The 12,979-nt window shown below is 48.5% G+C and overlaps 2 protein-coding genes and 1 non-coding gene across 15 annotated transcripts in view; 1 reads left to right on the top strand and 2 right to left on the bottom strand.

The window, feature by feature from the left end:
* The window catches only part of BEND6 (BEN domain containing 6), a 69,716-nt gene extending 58,779 nt beyond the window's left edge, over positions 1-10,937 (bottom strand). Inside the window, exons 1-2 of one of the 7 annotated variants that reach the window (XM_070456724.1) lie at positions 10,260-10,937; positions 8,266-9,047 (exon numbers count right to left, since the gene is read on the bottom strand). In XM_070456724.1, coding sequence (XP_070312825.1) covers positions 8,946-9,047; positions 10,260-10,937 — 780 coding nt within the window. In that variant the 3' untranslated portion in view covers positions 8,266-8,945. Of the gene's footprint in view, positions 1-8,265; positions 9,048-10,259 lie in introns of those variants that run through there. The other 6 variants (XM_070456727.1, XM_020879631.2, XM_070456726.1 and 3 more) reach the window with 6 other exon arrangements.
* Positions 7,073-7,200, bottom strand: LOC139031627 (small nucleolar RNA SNORA18). Its single transcript, XR_011484135.1, has one exon. It is a non-coding gene; the product is annotated as a small nucleolar RNA SNORA18 (small nucleolar RNA).
* Positions 10,938-10,989: 52 nt separating the features above from the next.
* DST (dystonin) overlaps positions 10,990-12,979 on the top strand; it is a 513,682-nt gene continuing 511,692 nt past the window's right edge. For 3 of the 7 annotated variants that reach the window (XM_070456721.1, XM_070456720.1, XM_070456704.1), the window contains exons 1-2: positions 10,990-11,263; positions 11,802-11,836. In XM_070456721.1, coding sequence (XP_070312822.1) covers positions 11,083-11,263; positions 11,802-11,836 — 216 coding nt within the window. In that variant the 5' untranslated portion in view covers positions 10,990-11,082. Of the gene's footprint in view, positions 11,264-11,801; positions 11,864-12,979 lie in introns of all 7 variants that reach the window. The other 4 variants (XM_070456711.1, XM_070456710.1, XM_070456715.1 and 1 more) reach the window with 3 other exon arrangements.

Here is a 12,979-nt window from a genome sequence, read left to right as displayed (position 1 = left end):
GCTCTTGACTTGGTGGGAAAGCCAGGTGCTAAATGGCCCAGTCTCCAACTCTTCTGTAATGAGACAGTGAGACCACCTCATTTTTATCCTCATGTGTTCAGGAAGAAGATGTCTACAGCATAGTAGCAGCAGCGTGGAAATCAGAGGCTGGGAACAGTGGAAGACAACCTTCACCTGCTGCACAATGTCACCCGACCCCTCTAACGTCTGCAGAAAGCCTGTAGCCACATAGAGCACAAACTGGTGGTTGCTAAGGGGGAAGGGGGATGGAACGACTGGGAGTTTAAACTAGCAGATTTAAACTATCATATATAGGATGGATAAGAAAGGTCCCACTGTATAGCACAGGGAAGTATATTCAATATCCCGTGATAAATCATAATAGAAAAAATATGAAAAAAAATATATGTGTATAACTGAGTCATTCTGCTGTGCAGCAGAAATTACATTGTAAATCAACTATACTTCAATTTAAAAAGCCTATAGTCGTGCACGCGCGCGCACGTGTGTGTGTGTGTGTGTGTGTGCGCGCGCGCACGCAGGAGCATCTGAAAGTCTGCACAAGAGAGTATATGCAAAACTCAGAGGGACTCCGGATAAGTTCTCCCGTGGTTATAGGGCCTCCAAAGTCTTTTCTAAGGAACACCAGTCTTTGTGAGTATTATTTTCCTTGGCTATTCCTCTGTTATTACTCGTCCCTTCCCTCTACCCTCTGAAACTTGTGTGCTTTTCCCAATTTATCAAAAACACAAATGCAGAGTCACGCCTAAAGAAGAGTAAGAATCAATGAAGTGTTCTATTTTAGGATAGTTGTTAAGTCATGTAAACCATCTTCCACGTCACATTTTTTTTTTATTAATGTAGAACATTCTATCCATCTTGAAATTTGGCTGCAAGATGAGATCACTATAATTTTAATAATTTTCAGACCAATTTTTAAAATTCATAAAATGTAATCATTCTGATGCAGGAATTAATGCCTATGCATAAAAATCAGGAGTGATTCAACTTTCAAATATTAATTAGCCTATTGATTATAACATAAAGGACAAGCTAGTTTCTCTTTGAAATATCTGCCCCATTCCCTGGTGGCTCAGCTGGTAAAGAATCCACCTGCAGTGTGGGAGACCTGGGTTCAATCCCTGGGTTGAGAAAATCCCCTGGAGGAGGGCATGGCAACCCACTCCAGGATTCTTGCCTGGAGAATCCACATGGACAGCCCTGGTGGGCTACAGTCCATGGGGTCACAAAGAGTCGGATATGACGGAGCGACTAAGCACATACCCTATATTAAAGTCGTATACTAATGAAATTAATGGTATACCAATTACCAGTGTCTATTAATTTTGTACTTTAATAGTCTTAAAAGTTTAGATCTAAATATAATTAATCTGCTGAGTAACATATTGCAGATAATTTAATCAATTTTTAACAATAAAGTAGGTGCCCCTTCACCTACTCAGTAATTTTCTGGCTCTAATATTCTTTCACACACTGTTGAAGCAACATTACATTCCGTGATGAGGAAGCCCACCACACAGGGTCCTGAGCCGTGTGAGTGAAGGCAAGAGGTGAACAGCGATCACGCCAGCCAGCTTCCGGGGCCCCAAGCCCCAGACCCCGCCAGCTCGCCCGGGCAGACCACCAGGAGCGGGGCCACTAACTGTGAGCCCGCAGTATCTCCTCAAAGTGGATCCCTGCTTCACTGCAGATGGACCCCAGACGAACCTGCGCCAGGAGCAGTGCACAGAGGGACCAGAGACGCCCTGGAAATGGCATTGTCTCAGGTCTGCTGCTGTGCGGAGTGTGTGGATGTCGCACCACAAAGCCTTCCAGACTGCGGGGTCGGTGGGGAGCCTGGAGGAGATGGAGCCGCAGACCCAGAGATGAGACCCCCCGGACGGTGGACTTGCCCACTGGGGTGAGGAAGTCCCGCAATGAAGCGGGGGAATGTGATCCCAGGGACAGGTCACAGGGACCTAGCGTCCTGGGAGAGGAGGGGCAGGGGGCGCGGGGCTCACAGGCAGGGCAGGGGGAGGGGAAGCCAGGGCGGTGGGAGGACGGAGCTGAGCTTCTGGGGATGGACGGCGGTGCTCCACACCACGTGCGTGAGTGCTCCTTGCTTCAGGCGTGTCTAACTCTGCGACCCCACGGAATCCTCTGTCCACGGGATTTCCTAGGCAAGAACACTGGAGTGGGTGGCCATGCCCTCCTCCAGGGGACCTTCCCGACCCAGGGATCAAACCCATGTCTCCTGCATCTCCTGCACTTCAGGCAGATTCTTTACCTACGGAGCCACCTGGAAAGCCCATTCCACACCTCAGGCAGGGTTATCCTGGCGGGATTCAGGGCCCCAGTTCCCAGAGCTCCAGGGAAGACTGGGTATTGAAAAGCCTCACAGCTGTGGCTTAAGCAGGGTACAGGAGGAGTGGTCGCTAAATTCACCAGGATGTCTAGGAGTAGCTTCTGGGAACCTAATACTAAGTCCTTGCCTCGCTCTTTTAAAAAACTTTTCTTATTTTTAGTTTTTGGCCACACAGAGTGGCATGTGGGATTTTAGTTCCCCAACTAGGGATTGAACCCCAGCCCTCCACAGTGGCGAGGGAGTGTTAACCACTGGACTGTCAGGGAAGTCCACCTGCCTCTTTGTTAAGCTTCAAGATTTATGGAGATCCTTGCAGACTCTGAGCTGAAGACTAAATTCCAGGACCAGTGTTTCTGGCTCAGAATGGGCTTCTGCCTTCAAATATCTAAATGTCTGTGGCGTGGCCCTGGATAGCTTAATGCAGGTTTCCCCTCTCCAGGTTGAAACCGACATCCAATAGAAGTGACTAAAGGAGCCCTTTAGCCCCTCTTCAAACCTGTTTAAAGTTGCGGCAGGACAAGGAAGCTCAGAGCACACTGTCTCTGCCTAGCTGTCCCCTCGCACTGGGGAAATGTCCCTGAGCTTGTTTAGTTACAGCTGAGAGCTTCCTCAGTTCGTCCCAGTCTGAAGATGCTTCAGACACTTCCCCCAGTCTGGGAGGCAGGTGGTCACTGATGTGATGTGATACTGATGGATGAGAGAATGGTTTGATGCTGTAGAAGGCTTGGTATATCTGTGTGGCTGTGTATGGTTCTGAGGGTGCTCTTTTTGGTAATAACTCCTTAAGAACCCAGTGAAAACTGTGGATCATGTCCCTCTAAAGAGATCCACAGTTTTACATATAATTTCAGGTCCCTAGAATCCTGTTTGTGAATCCCAGGTTAAAGACTCCTACGGCACAGATAAGACCAACAAAGACACGCTTTAGATTTTTGGCTTTCTTCTTTGTAATATAAATTTTACTATATCCTAATTTAGTGAGTTTGCTATTTGTTTTCCTATTTTACTCCAAAAAGTATTTTGGAACCACAAAGTCATGTTAAGATATATTTTTTTCTTTCTGTTCCTAGACCCATGGGATGCCATTACGCCTGGATAATTTCAATAACATCTGGAGCTGTATGTTACTGAAGTATCTTCTACTAATTCTCAGTTACTCATCGCCTTTTCTTGGGTACACTTGCTATCTGCTCTCTTAGTGACATCCTTTCAGGCTACCAGCATATTAATGCATTAGTATACAAATCTGTTACCACAAAATATTTAATGGAAAAGTCCTACAAAAACTATTGTAAGAAATGGAGATCCTTTAGTTATTAAATATTGCTGTCATTTTACTAAGACAATCTGGAATTTAATCCATAAACATTAGCTAATCAAGAATTTACTCATCTCGTAATGTATTTGCTTTGTTTTTTTGTTTAGTTTAGTTGCTCAGTCCTGGCCAACTGTTTTGCGACTCCATGGACTGCAGCCACCAGGCCTCTCTGTCCATGGGGTTTTCCAGGCAAGAACACGGGAGTGGGTTGCCATTTCCTTCTGCAGGGGATCTTCCCAACCCAAAGACTGAACTTGAAATCTCCAGAGTCTTCTGCATTGGCCACCTGGGAAGCACAGGTGGGCTTCAACTATAAACCACTTGTTTATCTTACTTTTTTCCCTTAAGAATGTTGAAATGGGAGAAGGCAATGGCAACCCACTCCAGTATTCTTGCCTGCAGAATTCCATGGACAGAGGTACAGTCCCTGGGGTTGCAAAAAGTTGGACATGACTAAGCGACTAACACTTTCATTTTCATGTCAGTGAACTGGATGAACACTTAGTTTAGACTGTCAGTGCGGTGGAGATAATTGTGGTTTCCCAGATTGTCGGAGCAGTTTACAGGTGTTAAATAACTTCAGTCATGGAAAACCACAAGCACTGCATTCTTGGATCCTTATGTTCAGAGCAGGATGGTGGCCTCCTGTTGTGTTTGACAGGATCAAGTGGCTGCAGAAGGGATGTCCAAGTAAATACCCCAGCCTGCTATTAAAAACCATTTTATACAGTCTGCTTGTATGACACCGTCTGCAGAAGAGAATTACTTTTCTTTTGTCATGGTCCTTCTTTTGGATGATACCAACATGACTTGTTTCTTAAAACCATACTTGTGTCATGACTCTGGTATAACTACACTAGTTTATACATGTGGTAAGATTGTATAGAACTAAACACATTTGCAGCAAGTAAAATTGGAGAAATTTGAATAAGATTGGTATATTGTATCAGTATCCATATCCTGATTGTGAGGTTGTACAATAATTTTGTAAATAGTATGTGGAATCTCTTTTTTTTTTATAATTGCATGTGGACGTGCAGTAATTTCTAAATAAAAAGTTCAATTAAAGAAATAAAAAAAAAAAAGAATGTTGAAATGCTTGTAATGAATATGACAACTCTTATCTTAGATCTAGAAGGCAGTGACTTCTGCTTTCAAACTTGCTTTGTACAAGTTGCCCATTCTTAGAAATGGTAGAAGTAGTCCACACTATCTGAACAATAATGAACAAGGTTGGGCAGTGATTTATAACTCTGAGAGCTTTATAATTTGATTTATGAACAGCTCTCACATCTTCCATTGGCAGTTCATACAACTATGAGTAAATTTTCCAGCCAAATGACTCAGTATTTTGCTGCATGACTAATCCCACACTCAGTGTGGAAACTATAGAAATGAATTCTATTTGCTTCTGGATAATAAATGATTACTTTCCAAAAACTGTCTGCAAAGCATTACAGAGGAGATGAATTCAATTATATTGATGTTTTTAAACTCTCAAAGTCAGCAGACTTTTTCGAGAAGTATGTAGTGTTCACAAAAAAAGAACAAACCCCTTCCCCCCAAGAATGATCATGAATTTTGCCACCGCTAGGACAACAAATCCTAATGAGGCTCTAAAATTTCTAAAACATAAAAGAACAGTTTGGGATGATGTCATATAAAATATTTTCTCTTATAATGATGCTTTTATTTTTCAAATTTTTATTATGGTAAAAAAAAGATCTTTTACAGGACATATTTGCTACAAATAATATTTGATATTCATTGCAAAGTATAATTCTATTACCTTCCAATGCAAAATTTTAAAAGAGAATAGTGATCCATTCCTATGATGGCTCTCCTGATCCTGGTGGATGGAAACTGCCTCCTAGATTATATTAGATGCTGTAGTGATGCTCCCAAATAATGTGGCTCCTTGGACTTTCAATTCAAGGGCATGTATACGGTTGGCACAGGCCCTGGTCTCAGACTGTCAGGAAAACCACTTGGGAATGAACAAGCATACAACCTTTCTCAGATTCCTCCCAATTCCTTTCACACCACCGACTTCTAAGTAAACGAGTTCAATCAAGAAGGTCATCAGTCCAACATCAGTATGATTTTAAGTAACTTATTGCTAGAGTCATTCTTACCTAAATTTTTTTTTTCCGGGGTAACATTCCAGTGGAATATCTCTGCATGATTACCAATCAGGTCACCCACTCACTTTCACCGAAGTTTGTGATAAACGCTTACAAATAGTCTCAGCGATATTCCAAGGCATTCTTTCTCTTTCCCTAAAAATCCTTCTTCTATCTGAACATTAGCAGCCAGGGCAGGTGGGGAGGGGTTGGGGTAGGGAGCCATCACAACCAGTCAGGGCCAGTTTTAACTCTGTAGAGTCAGAGGCAGCCCGAGAGCAGAAAGAACAGGTCTGGGAGACTCAGGGGGCCTGAGGACAAGTAGCTGAACCACAAAGCACATGGGAGAGGCGGTCGTCTTCTCCTCTCCCTTCAACTCTCAATTTCTCTTCCACTATTGGCTCCTTCTCCCAAGTTGCATCCTATTCTGACGAAAGCACAATTATTGGGCTTTATCGCATTTCTGCCGGTGCATTCTAGAGCTAAATTGCTCCAAAGATTGTAGACATCGCTCTTGACTCTCCTCCACATCCCAGTCCCTCTCCGACCCCCTCCCGTCTGGTTTCAGCCTCTCCCAGTGTCATGAACCGGTTCCCTGGAAGGTGTGCAGAGGGCTCTTCGCCACTGGTCTTCAGTGCTCCGACTCCTTACTCCGGATGTGCACCTGGCTTGAGAAGCCTCTGAACCGGAAACACTTCCTGCTCTCATTTTCCAGCCCACGAGTGGTTAGATGTCTCCAAAGTTCTGATTCTAGTTCCTTTTTTTTTCTTTCTGCACAAAGTGTAAACGTTTTCTTTTTAAAATTATTATTATTATGTGGAACAGGAAAAATGATTTTATTCAATAAATTTTTAAGGAATTTCACGTGTTCTGATTCTTTCCACTACCAATCACCATAGTTTTCCAGAGTCAGAATCTTCAAAATAACCCTTTCAAAAAGAAGTTTTGCTCAATCCACAGCTTTCATGTCAGTCTGCCCACAATTCTTTTACTTGGCTTCTTTGTTCTCCAATGGAATATGGACACGCTTGAAAGTTCCTCACCTGTAATCTTTGGGATCCAATTTCCTCATGCAATTTACCATGTTTAGGGTCAGGAGATTTATCTGCATGGTTCTGAATTTTAGACACCTTCTATGAATGCAAGAAGTTCAGATCATATTCACTCCTAAGCTATCACACACTAGAACAGTACAGATCATTGGGATGTACCAATATCTATGATAAAAAAGTTTGATCATTAAGTTTTTCATAGTTTACTTGGCAGTTCTGACTTAGAGTTCTTTACCACAGATCTAATACACAGTCCTATGATTAAAGGAAACCATAGTTACTCTATGAGGCATTTCCAGCAATGTAGGTTTACAAAAAAGCCCCATCAGGATAGACCTCAATAGATTTCAGTTCTTTCTACACTTTCTCTTCCTCTGTAATTCTGTCCACCTGCGTGACTTCAACTATAATTGATGTGTGCAATTCTCACCCTTCTCTGCTTCTGATTCCCCAGCCGGGTTTCCGTGGGTAATTTCACATGGATGACTTTCTGACAACTCTGCTCCTCAATGGGTCTGAACCTCAGTTTGTCTTCTCTGCCTTCACAACTGTTCCTTCATCCAAGCCCCAAACCTGAGTCATCTGCAATCCCTGTCTTTTCCTCAACTGGTCACCACGCAGCTTAGGTGAAGACACTTCTCAATGTTTCCTTCTGATGCACACATGAGGAATTCATGCCATTCCTACCTCTAGGGAGGTACTGTAGAAGATGTTTCTGTCACCTTATTAAGCCCCTTACTCATATTTATCTTTGGGAGAAGAATGACTCAATGATGAGGGTCCCTGGGGAGGGGCTGGGACCACTACTGGCAGGGCTGGTGTAGGGAAGGTCCCTCTCACAGATGGTCCTGTCTCTTGCTCACCTGTGCTGCAGGCCATGGGGACTGGGGAGGGTCAGGCTCCTTTGAGTCTTCAGGTGAGGAGCAGTACAGGTAGGGTTTCCTTCCTGCCTTAGTATTGGGAAGGCCTACACTTCTTCAGTTGTGACTGGGCAGGTCAGCAGAGTTAGGGGGAAAAGGGATAAGATGCTCCATCTTGGCCCTGAGTCTAAGCCAGGCTCTTAATTTCCTTTTGAATCCTTGTATGTGTTCTCAATTTGGCTGAAAATCTAAAGGGAAAAAGGGCTGCAGAATGTATCATCTACATACCTGACACCAAATTCTCTTAACTAATTTTCACAACTCATTTATCTTGGGTGACAGTGCTAACTCACTATCATAAAAATAAAAAAATTATACATATATTTCCATCTTGAGTTTTCATTCCAAGGTATGAAAGACCTTCCTCCTCCATTGCTACCTCCAAACTTTAAATTTGTGATTTTGCTATAATATCAATTATTCTTTATTAATAGAAACCTACTGGAAAGAATAGGTGTGAATTCTACTAAATTAACTTCCAAAAGGATTGATTGGCTGATTTAATATTTATTGAATTCCACAATGTATTAGCATTGCACAACCACACAGAAAGAAGCAATTAATAACATGCCATCATTTGGAGAAGGGGATGATAAATTAGCAACAAACAAGCCAGAAAATAACGATAGAACCTAAATACTAAATTCTTTCAACGATTTGGTTAGCTTATTATTAGTATCCTTGAGATTACTGATGCAAAGAACAGAAATGAACAGCTCTAAAACGAAGTATCTATAATCTTAACTGCAGGGCAGTAAAGTATTTGCCTGCCAAAAGAGATAAATGATGTTCTTGTATGCACTTGAAACTTACAAATGGCTGCAGTAAGACTCAGGATGATAACAGTTGTGCTCACGTTATAGCTCAGAAAACCATAATTGCTATTTAGTTGCTTTTTGTTGTTATAAATGCACAGTTTGGGGCAAACTGGTTACTATGCTGTGTTTGTGCTCTTAGGCATGTTTCAAGGAGAATTAGGCCATTTCTGCTCACTCAGAAATTTTCCTCAATAAGAAGGATAAAGTAAAGATGACTTTCCTATCTTCTGTGAGATATTTCTCCCAATGTTTGCAAAAGGTTAATTCAGTTTTGTTCTTGCTTTAAATTACTGCATTGCGCCTTTGCGAAGCAACGGGATAAGGAATTCTTCCTTTCCTGGTGTGCCCCTCAGGGCAGGCTCCCAGACTTTTCCTCGGTGCCCTCTGCACAGTGGATGGGAATGCGGTGTCTCACTGCAGTGGCTGCAGAATCAGGAAACCTTCGAGCTACCTGCGCAGACACAGTGCTACCTGTCAGCCCAAGAGCCTGAGACCTTGCTGGTAAACCCATCCTGCCGGCACTCTGACCCACCATTCTCACTTTACACAACCACTGCAAGCAAGGTCCATCTTCAAACCAGAACATGTTGTTTTAAGAAACAAGATGTCCATAAGAAAAACTCAAACCCATGTCTCCCGTGGTGATGAATCGCATTTAAGACATGCGCTGGGCAATGCCTTTTTGAGTGTCCATAACGCTTAGATGTGATGATGCTTAAAAGCCTTAAGAACATCAAGAGTTAAGCCTTTATGCAGAGCTGAACAGTGGATTATGTATAGTTAGAAAACTACACGGATTTTTATATCCTACAAGCAAGTAACAAAACAAGAATTGCCATCAATTCTTTAACTGCTTTCCAGAATTTTACACAATTACACGATTTCTTCAGCCTCCTAAATATTTGAGTTCACCTTAGTAGTTAGCAGAAACTCCATACATGTAGTAATGGGTTACCTTGTCATTCTAATTGCTGTTTCATTATTCAAGTAAATGAAACACAACCCAGCCCGACGAGCAAAACCAGCCCCGGCTAGGGGGCAGCAGCCAGCGGCGCAGAACCGGCCGGCCGAGGTCGCTGTTGCCATTGGTTCCGAGCCGGTGACCGGCGGCCGCTGCCCGGCGGCCGCTGCAGCGCCCCCTCCGCGCCGCCCGCGTCCGCACTGCGCCAGCGGGCCCGGGACAACCTCCAGCTGCAGGATCCCTTTTGCTGACGACGGAGGAAGGGGAGCGGTCAAGACGGAGAGAAGGAGTGTGTGCCTTTTGAATGTGACAGGTCACTATTTCCACCCTCTCCCTACAAAATCTCTCCTCAAATTATTTACAAGTCAACCTCCAGCTTCTCCATCTGCTGGTTCCATACATCTGAAATTGCCTCTCCCTCCAGCTGCACTAAAGGAGGCGAGGTTTTAGGGTCAACGCATGGATGGATAGAGGGGGATGCCAATTGCCCACTTCTCGGCTGCGAAACTGTGCCAAGTTAGGGGTGGTCGGGGTCATTTCTGCAGACCCGAGCCGGGGCGCGCGTCCAGTTCAGGGGGGCCGGAGAGGTAGGAGTGAGCCCCCTGTTCCGGGGAACCCCGAATCCCAGGGAAGGCCCTGCCTGGGGCTCACGCGTGGTCGTGCAGGAAACCCCCCCTCTCCCCCCCGCAAGCAATCGCTCACCCGGCTGCATTCTCCGAAGCCCCAGCCGCGCCGGTCGGGGCGCGGGGGGGAGGGGGTGGGAGGTGGGGGCAGCACCGCCCGGAGGCTCCCTCCGGCGCCCTGCGGTCTACCCCCGGCTCCGGGGCGCCCCCTGTCGCCGGGCTCCCCAGCGATCCGGCCGCGCAAGGCCAGGGAGGCGGCAGCCCGGTCGCTCGGGAGCGAAGGGGCGCCGGGCCGGAGCCCCGCGGACGGCGCGGACGGGCAGGTGGCCCCGCGGGAGGGCGCTGGGCGCTCAGGCCCGGGCGCAGCCGGGGGCCGCCGGAGCCGCCGCAGCCATGTCCGCGCGCGCCGCCGCAGCCCAGCCGTGATGTCATCCGCGGGCCCCCGCCGCGGCGCCCCGCGCCCCGCGCCCGCCCCGCCCCGCGAGCTCCGGCTCCGGGGATGCTGCGGCCGCCGCGGCCGCGGGGCGATGCGCGGGGTCCGGGCGGGGCCGGCGGGGCGGGCCCTCCCCCCGCGCCGCGTCTGCGGCGGGGCTGCGCCCGGGGGCTGCGCGCGGGGCGGGGCGGGGGCGCCCGCGGGGGGCGGGGGCGGCTCCCCGCCGCCGAGTGCCCGCCGGGCCGCCGTCTGCTGAGTCATGGGCAGCGCTGCCCGCAGCCCGGGCTCATTCGCGCAGCGCGGCGGCCGCGGGTGCGCAGCCATTGGGACGGCGCGGGGCCGCGAGCGCCGGGCATGACGCGCTGAGCCGCGCTCGCCGCGCCGCGTGCGCCCCGCGCGGGTGCCTGTGCCGCCGCCCTCCGGTCCCGCCGCCCGCCCGCCGGCCGGCCGGCCGCGCCGAGCCCGCACCATGATCGCCGCCGCGTTCCTCGTCCTGCTGAGACCCTATAGCATCCAATGTGCCCTCTTCCTCCTGCTGCTTCTGCTAGGCACCATCGCCACCATCGTCTTCTTCTGCTGCTGGCACCGCAGGCTCCAGAAAGGGAGGCATCCCATGAAATCGGTCTTTTCGGGTCGTTCAAGGAGCCGAGGTGAGGCGCGTCGCGGCGGGCTTCCTCGGGGCCGGGGGGAGCGCTCGGCGGGTCTGGAGAGGGGAGCGCGGCTCCCTCCGCGCCGCTGCCCCCGCCGCGTCCTCGCTCTCCCTCCCCCGGCCCGGTGCGCTTCGGTGTTTCAAGCCCCGGCCGCCTCCTCGGGTCCGCCGGGTCGTGGTGCCCGCGGCGCGCAGAGATCCGGGAGAGGGGAGGCGGCGGACGCTCGGGCTCGGCGCCTGAGCCCCCGGGGCGGCCGAGCCGAGTCTGGGCTGCGGCAGCTGCCTCCACCCGCGCCCCTCGGCGTCGGAGCCTGGGGCAGGGAGACTTCGGGGCGCCCCAACTCCCCCAAAACTTTCCCTGAAACTTCTAAACTGATGGCCTAGCAGCCAACCCCCTCTGCGGGCTATCCCCACTGCGTTCGAGGCGTCCGGAACGCGCCTTCCGGCCCCCGGCCCCCCAGGTAAGTCGTCGGTGACTCGGCAGGTGAAGAACAAGGAGTTAATTGAAGTCTCGTTTTTCTCTTTTTTTTCTCCCCCAGATGCTGTTCTGAGATCTCACCACTTTCGTTCCGAGGTAATTTATTTAGCGCGCACGCTCAAGGTCAGAAGAAGTTCTCTTTCCTGGGTACCAGTATTAATCATAGGCGTGTTTAGAAGCCAGTAGGGAGGGTGTTGAATGGCGAGCCCGCAGCCCCCAAGCCAAAAGGGACATGTGTGCTTTGAAGCGACTCCCCAGCCTGAGTTCCCCGGGAGCGGTTTCGGCAGATTTCTTGTGTCGTGGGGCGGCTGTGCTGGAAGGGGAGAGACAGCCCCTAAAAGCGGCCTGACCTCAGGAACGCAGGCTTGCGGTGGCTATCAGCTTCCTTGACCATCTGGAAGGGGCCGGAAGCTTTCTGGGCGCAGTCAGCCAACCGCCGCTGTTCACTTGGGTATCCAACCACGCTGGGAGCTTTTAGGGAGTTAGTGCAGGGCAATTTGATCCGTGTGCATTACCTTTTAGACTTGCAAGTTTGTATTCCTGTTCACCCAGAAAGCGCTCCATGTTTTACTGGGGACGTCTGATGAGTTTTGCAAAGAGATCATGATAGTGATCCCGCTTTACCCTCAAAAGGTGAATCATCCCTCCCTCCTTAAACAGTTGACCTGGCTGCACTGATTCAGCAGAACTGTTGTAGGACTAGGTCTGCTGGAGACAGAGCAAAACCGGGAAACACGAGCTCTCCCGACCCAGCGTTTCTTGATGAGTTTCCAGGCCAACCCCCACTTAATGCCAGATGATTTCCCCCCCCTTTCCCGGGGAGTTTCACACAGCCAGGAGGTTGCTGAATAGCAATGGGTGATGTGGTTTGATCTTCTTAGCAAAGACTTCAAAGACACCCTCCATCGACTTGCTCTTTACCTGAGAAGTTATTTCACATTTCATTTCCCGTGTTAATCCGGTGTTTTGTCGCATCCTGGATGTTTGATTGGACTCTGGTTGCTTGAAAGCTTTCGCTGTATTACTATAACACCCTTATAATGCTGCCCAATGAGGAATTGTGCCTGGTGCCCTGGTGGGTGAGAACTCTGGGCTCAGTTTAGGACTGTAAAGAGAATAAAATAACCAGTCAGATAATCAGAGGTTCCAGTGCTAGCTAGTTGTGTGGTGCTGGGAGACACAACTTCTCAGACCCTCAGTTCTCCTTCCTGTCAAATAGGGCTAATAGTACCTTACAGG

This window comes from Odocoileus virginianus, chromosome 27, assembly GCF_023699985.2.
Source record: "Odocoileus virginianus isolate 20LAN1187 ecotype Illinois chromosome 27, Ovbor_1.2, whole genome shotgun sequence".
Lineage (NCBI taxonomy): Eukaryota > Metazoa > Chordata > Mammalia > Artiodactyla > Cervidae > Odocoileus > Odocoileus virginianus.
Note: the sequence above shows the minus strand (reverse complement) of the source record. Positions and strands in the feature narration are given on the sequence as shown.